The sequence below is a fragment of the Charadrius vociferus genome, unplaced genomic scaffold, assembly GCF_000708025.1.
Source record: "Charadrius vociferus isolate BGI_N301 unplaced genomic scaffold, ASM70802v2 scaffold365, whole genome shotgun sequence".
In the NCBI taxonomy this organism is placed as follows: domain Eukaryota; kingdom Metazoa; phylum Chordata; class Aves; order Charadriiformes; family Charadriidae; genus Charadrius; species Charadrius vociferus.
The window spans coordinates 2,945,526-2,952,354 of record NW_009648559.1 but is presented as its reverse complement, the minus strand read 5'-3'; the positions used below and the strand labels follow the sequence as shown (position 1 = coordinate 2,952,354).

At 38.4% G+C, this 6,829-nt stretch overlaps 1 protein-coding gene across 1 annotated transcript in view; it reads left to right on the top strand.

The window, feature by feature from the left end:
• Positions 1 to 503: 503 nt before the first annotated feature.
• GALK2 (galactokinase 2) overlaps positions 504 to 6,829 on the top strand; it is a 48,648-nt gene continuing 42,322 nt past the window's right edge. Inside the window, exons 1-3 of the mRNA XM_009886136.1 lie at positions 504 to 535; positions 2,506 to 2,594; positions 3,665 to 3,788. Of these exons, the coding sequence (XP_009884438.1) occupies positions 2,525 to 2,594; positions 3,665 to 3,788 (194 nt within the window). The 5' untranslated portion in view covers positions 504 to 535; positions 2,506 to 2,524. The remainder of the gene's footprint in view (positions 536 to 2,505; positions 2,595 to 3,664; positions 3,789 to 6,829) is intronic.

Below are 6,829 nucleotides of genomic sequence, written 5' to 3'. Positions count from 1 at the left end.
TGTCCCCGCGGGGGGACCCCGCCAGGGGGCGCCCGCCGCCGTTTATGCAGAGGTGGGAGGTCTGCAGGCGGAGAGGGGAGGTGGGAGGACAGGTGGGGCGGTCTGTCCCCGTGCCCCGGTGCCAGGGGTTGAGCGGGTTTTGGCTTGCGGTACTTCGTCTCCACCCAAACAGCGCGACGCTTGGATGCTGTGCAGCCCCGGGAGCAGCTATGCTCCCACATGGGCCTGGGCCTACTTCTATTTGCCCGCCGGCAAGCGGGCCTGGCCTGGCAGAGCGGCCCTGCGGCCGCCTCCTGGTCACCGGCCCCTCCTGCGCCTCCACCGAACCCCACTCCCTGCGGCCCGGGCGTCCGTTCATCTTTCCTCCTAAAGATTTTTCTTTTTCCAGAATTCTGGGGGTACTGCTTATCTTCTTGTCCTTCTGGCCATAAAAGAAAAGCCCGTGGGGCTCCGCGGAACAGCATAGGCCTGGCCATGCGTTGGTATGCCCACGGCACGTGCCAACGCGTGCTCTTTCCCCACAGGGCTGCACTCAGTGTGTGGAAGTAGAACGCACAAACAGTTCAAACGAACCTTTTTACCTGTGTTACCACTGGAGAAGGATAGCTTTTTTAAACTTTTGTTGCTTGTGTAAGACTGCACTGTGTTTCAGTGTAAGTCATGTGGAAAGGACAAGTCCCTAGTATTTCCAGACTGGGACGTGTGAAGTTGTGAGGGATGCCTTTGCTTAACACTTCTGACAATCATCTTTGATGTAGGTGCTTAAAATGCAGCATGCATGTTGCAACATCAAGGCCAAAGCCTGTAAATAGCCTTTCATCAGGGCTGCTTGTAAAACCCACATTAAAAAAAGAGATCAATCAGCACTTAGATAAACATGCCCCTATGACTGCTCTGTTTGTTCTTAGTCTCTTGGTACCAACACCACTGTAAAAATATCTGTGAAACAAAGCAGCATTCTAAATACTGACACAAAAAGGAATAAAGTTAACACCTAGAATTCTGCCAACAGATTCCCCCATGGACTGTAATATTATTAATGTGATCTAGAAAAGGGATTGTACAATGCAATGGCAGAAATTGCTTCTGCTAATTGGAAGAGTGATAAACTAGTCAATACTAGGGGAGATTATAAGAAGGGGAAATTATATGGGGACCTCATACGGCTTTGTTACTGGGCAGCAAGACGGAAAAGTACTGAAAGATCTGTTAAAAAAAATCACAACAAATAATATTTTCTAGCTTTCCATCTAAAGAAATCTTACAAAACATTTGAATGTATGTAGTTGGACAGTAACACAGTTTTTACAAAGAAGTACAAACTAAATAATTGACTGTGAAATTTTGTAACATCTGTTTCTCATTGCTGTCTCCTTACTTACGCTTTGCATTAACTAGGCTTCCAGTTCTAGTTTTAGACTATATGTAGAACCACACAGGGTTCCTGTTACTGGATTTTTGTTAATAGACTGAAAACAAAAAAAATAAATTGGCTACATGCTTTAAAGCCAACAGGGTATACCGGTAAGATATTGTAAGTCCCATTTTAAAGATTATTTTCCATGTATTCTTACTGCTTTTTCACCATTTTAGTCTGTTGCTTACATTAATGAAAGTTAATGGGTTAGTGTGCAAGCTAAATTGCTTTAAGGTAGTTTTGAAGCGAATCAGTATCCAATTTCTTATGCCTCACTAAGATAATGGCTTAATCTCTTCTTGTTTGTCCACTTTTCCTGCATGACACAGTAAAACATCCCAACTTTGCAAACACAGGGTGGAAGCTAGGTACTTTTACAGTCTTAGGAAATAAAGCAATACACCCAGTTTTTCTTTGCGTTGGAACTTTCAGTGGCATATCTAGCACCTCCGAATGGAAAACCTGAGGAACGTTCTGGGAACTGTTGCTGTAAACCTGTAGAGTAAATACTGTCTAAATAAGTTGCAGGGATAGTCTGAGGTTTGGAATTTTAGTTCTCTGTATACGCATTTGTACAGAAATGAAGTAGTGTGGGATTAGAAAAAGGCAAAACTTAGAAGAAAATGCATTTGCTTAGGCCTGGTGCAGTCAGATCTGACTCTGAAGGGAGTACCTCTGTGTGTGTGACAAATCCCAGTGCCACAGACAAGCCATTGGTCCACACTGCCCTATTCTTCCTGAATGGCAAACAGTGTTACAGAGCTGTGACTATAAGAGAGGTAGGTGGAGGCCAGGCAGCTACCTTCCCTGCTTCTGTCTAGAATCAGCCTAGACAGAGGACTTAAAATAAGGCTCTGTCTGTCATTTTCAACTAAACAGACACATTTCTTAGAATACTGTAAATGGAGTCTTCTCTCTCACAGTCAATGCTATGTGAAGAGCAAAAATAAGCAGCTTAATGTTGCTCCTGATGTAACGGAGAAAACTCCATGTACCTCAAAAAGTTCAATCAAATTTCACCAAGACCATAGAATTCCTGCCTTTTATGCAAATATAGTCCTTCTAAATGTTTCCATCCTGCCTTTCAGATTGCAGAAGCTGAAGGAGATGTTTATATCAAAATTTGGATCAGCTCCCAAGTTTTATGTTCGTGCACCAGGGCGAGTCAACTTAATAGGTAAAAGAGAAAAACTAATCTGTTATTTTCTCTGCCATCATGGAAGCCTAGTAGTTTAAAACAGAATCAAAATAATGTTGGTCTTTATTTTTTTCAGAGAAGTTGCTTGTGATAAATGGAAAAGACTATAATACTTTACTAGCTTTTACTACACCTCATTATAAACAACTATACACTCAAATATCAGTTTTTAAAAAAAACAGTTATACACAGTAGTGATGGTTTTGAAAATTGGAGTAACCTGCCAGCTTAAGGTTGGATACCATTCTTTTGAAAGGCTTTGGAAATTTAATCTTAAGTAGTTGATGAACAGTGCATGCACAAATTAAATTAACTATTTTTTTGTAAGTAAAAGGATCCTGCAAAACAGAGGTTTAAAAATTACTTAGTCCATTGTGCAATTAATGATAATTTTGATCTTGGTATTGTGTGAACATATCATATAGGTTAAATAGACAGCATATGCTAGCTGGGAATTGTTCCCAAGAGAAGGTATTTACTACATAGATTTTCTATTTGAATGTTACTTTATGTATTGTATATAACTGTATTAATGATTATTTAAATATCATTATTATCTTCTTGGAAAAAGGTCCAGCAATTTTATTAAAAAAAAAATAAAATTCCACCACAAGCCTTATCTAGTGGCTAATGAATCACCCACATGAGCAGAGAAAATCACATAATGAGGAGTCATGTGCTGCCTTTATCTCTTCCAGCCATCAGTTAAATGTGATTAATTTAACTTAATTTTTTGTACTGTCACAACAGGGTACAAATAATATGGCAGTTCTCATTGCTGGACAATAATCTATGTAGTGTTTTTTTTAATTTTTATAAACCAATGTTAAAACATGGAGATTTATAAACAGATGCAATAGATAAAATCACTAAAGAAAGAACAAAATTTTTATGCAGTAATATGAAATGAAGGACATGCACCCCAAATAAGAGTTGAGATGGTACAGATTGTCTTGTGCAGTAAACCACACAACCCTTGTAGAAGTCCTGTTACTGCTATTCTAGAAAGAATTATTCCAAAATATTTTAATTGTCTGTTTATTTGGTAGGAGAACATATAGACTACTGTGGTTATGCTGTGCTCCCTATGGCTATAGAACAAGATATACTGATTGCAGTAGAACCTGTAAAAACCCAGGTTGTGCAACTGGCAAACACCAATTCTTTGTACTTGTAAGTAATTACTTTGTTTATTTACTAATTTTTATAAACCTCTTTATGCAATTGCAGTACGGGTTAACTTTTCAGAGATCTGAGAAACTTCCATTGTAATATAGAATTTAATTCTGTAAAATGAATAATGTAAGCAGATGGAATCCCATTGACTGTATGCTGTGCATACGAGTTTAGAGCAATAGGTTAGCTGCTTCTGTCTCCCACCTGTTTGTTCAGATTTCTTTTGTGAGGCCTATGATTTTTCAATCTTTCTAGAAGTGCAATCCCGTCTTCCCTTCCTTTAGCTCATCTTTCTTGATGTAATCCCCACAATTGGCAGCAGTTCAGTTTCTCCTGGAGAAAGGAGTGAAATGTTTTGTAACCAATTACTGCATATGTAAGCTAACACTCCCCTGCTCTGGAGAACCTGGGGCTGTATTTTCACAACACAACAGCTTTAGCAACAATCCTGGCTCAATCTGTAGTCCCTCTCTTCAACTTCCTCCACAGCTGCTCGTTCACAGAATCATAGACTAATTTAGGTTGGAAGGGACCTCTGGAGATCCCTTGTAACCATCTTGATGGCCTTCTGCAGGACTCCCTGCAGTTTGCCAATGTCTTTTTTGTATTGGGAAATGCCAAAACTGGACGCAGTATTCCAGCTATGGTCCCACAAGTGCTGAACATAGGGAAATAATTCTCCCATTCTTTTCAACTTCAGCCACATTTTTCTGCCTCTTTCCTTGTAACAGGCTGATATTTGTGTGGTTGCATGGTAGTTCAGATCAGGTCACTCATCCACATGAACTTTTGTGGGCATTTTGCAAAAATCAGAATCAGCACAAGCCTAGTTTGAACCATTTTTATTAAGTCATTGGTTTAAGCACAGAATATGGCAGGACAAGGACAGGAACATATTGCCAAAAGTGGGAACTATTTAAGCATATATTCCTGCTTAAAGCTCAGTTTGTTATAAAAACACATTCTGAGCTGCTGCCTGTGACTAAAGCAGTTGAAAGGAATTTTTACTTCCATCGTAAATATAAATGCTCAAATATTTTTCACACACTTTGTGGAGTATGTTTTCACATTGTAGCTGGGCTGAATTAAGAGTTTGCTTCTTTTACGCTTAGTCTCCCTGTCCGTGCTTCTAACGTTTATCCACCCTCTGCCTTTTACCAGGTGTAGTACTTGTCTGATGTTGAAGTGCAGTATTCACCCATTTTTTGCCTGGTTAATTTTCTCTCATTTTAGTGAATTCAATTGCCATGCACTCAGCACTAAAGCTGACCTGGGGTAAACAGTGGGAACACGTGGTGGTGAGCAGGGGGAAAGGAAATGGAAGACGTGAGTGGGACTTTTCCCTTTCTTTAATAGCAACCTCCGACAGGGCTTAAGCTGTATTGTAAAACCATTCTACAAGAGACGATGGTTCCAGAATTATAATAGCTTTGATTAGGAAAAGTTGTTACAATGGATACTAAATAAAGCAATAACCAAAAGGTAAACATTTTTACTTGGTCTTTAAGCTTTGGCACATTACATTGCAATTGAAATGGCCTTCTCCTAAGGTACATACAGTTACTACCAAATCTAGAATTACAGCCTTTGAATTCAAATTGCATACACAGTCACTATATTTTTATATCTGCCTTGGTTTCAGTTTGAAATCATATGTTTTAAACCATAAACCAAGAAGAGGCCTCAGAATACGGCATTAAGCATCTCTCTTTTGTTGAGACACTGTTGCTTAAAAACAAAGCTAAAACATGCCCGTAATTTCATAACAAAGAAATACTTTTCAACACTTTGAATGTTACACCACATAACAAAACTGTTGACAGTATATCTTTTTTTCCCAGCCTGCTGCACTGGTAGATTTATGCCTGTGGTGAATGCATATATATATATATAGATAGGCCTTTGGCAAACAAGGACTAACCATAAGCCTCTGTAGAATCGCTATTTCCTATTTCATTCTTGTTTTGTGAACTGGTAAAATGTGTAACAGTTCTGTAGCCCTCTTCCACCCTGATAGTTCATGTTAACTTTTAGGAAAAACAGGACAGAGAACAGATTGCAGGAAGAAACACCTTTGTGTTTTTCATCATAAATATCCCAACTGATGCCTTTTATATTATTTGGGCTAAAACAGTATTCAAAAGTTACAGTCTTTTGAAGCTCCCGATACCTCCTCTTCACATAAAATCTTCGTAATTGAGAAGTATGTGTACAGAGAATACCTGATGTGATGCTTCTCAAAATGCCTTCAGAAATACCAGAGGATGGTAATTATCAATTGGTTCCCATCTCGTGGCAAAACCTGAAAATATTTTTTTAAAAAATCAGATTATTTTTTTTTTTACAGAGGACTCGAACAGATAAACTAACAGATTGACAAGACAATGAAGATCTGTGAGAAAGAGCCAAATTTGTCTCCCAAAAATAAGGATTAATTACTATTCAAGCAGTAAAAAACACCTCAGTCATGTTTTTTTTCACGTTACTCAAAAAGCTCACCTCTTTTAATTATAGAGAAGAATTGGAATGCTTATATCTAGCCTTGGAGGAGGGGCAAGCTTTCTCAAGAATCCTTTAAAACAGGCTGGAACAGATTATATCAGAGTATTTTTACTTTATGGATGTTTTTCCCAATTTTTTATTTTATTTTATTATAAAGTTCTTCTCTTAAGCTGCCTTCCAGTGGGAAGATCAAAGCCAAGACTGGAGATTCACTGGTTTAAGATAAAGCTTGGGCATTTAGGAATTGGTTTTTATAACAAATTGAATGTGATAACACAAAAATAGACTTCAGGATTCTGGGGATCTTGACAGTCCCACATTCTGTGTTTGTACGAATTACGTCCGTATGAAACCTGCCAAATACAAAGCCAATTTTTCTTTCATTTTCTATGCTAGAAGATTGCATAAATGAGCAAAATACATTTTAGGAAGTAATTATTTTCATTTATCTTGAGAACCAGTAAATATGATCATAGTATATGTCTTCTTGTTCATTGAAGTTTTACTTTGTCTGATTGTATAAAAAGAATTACGAA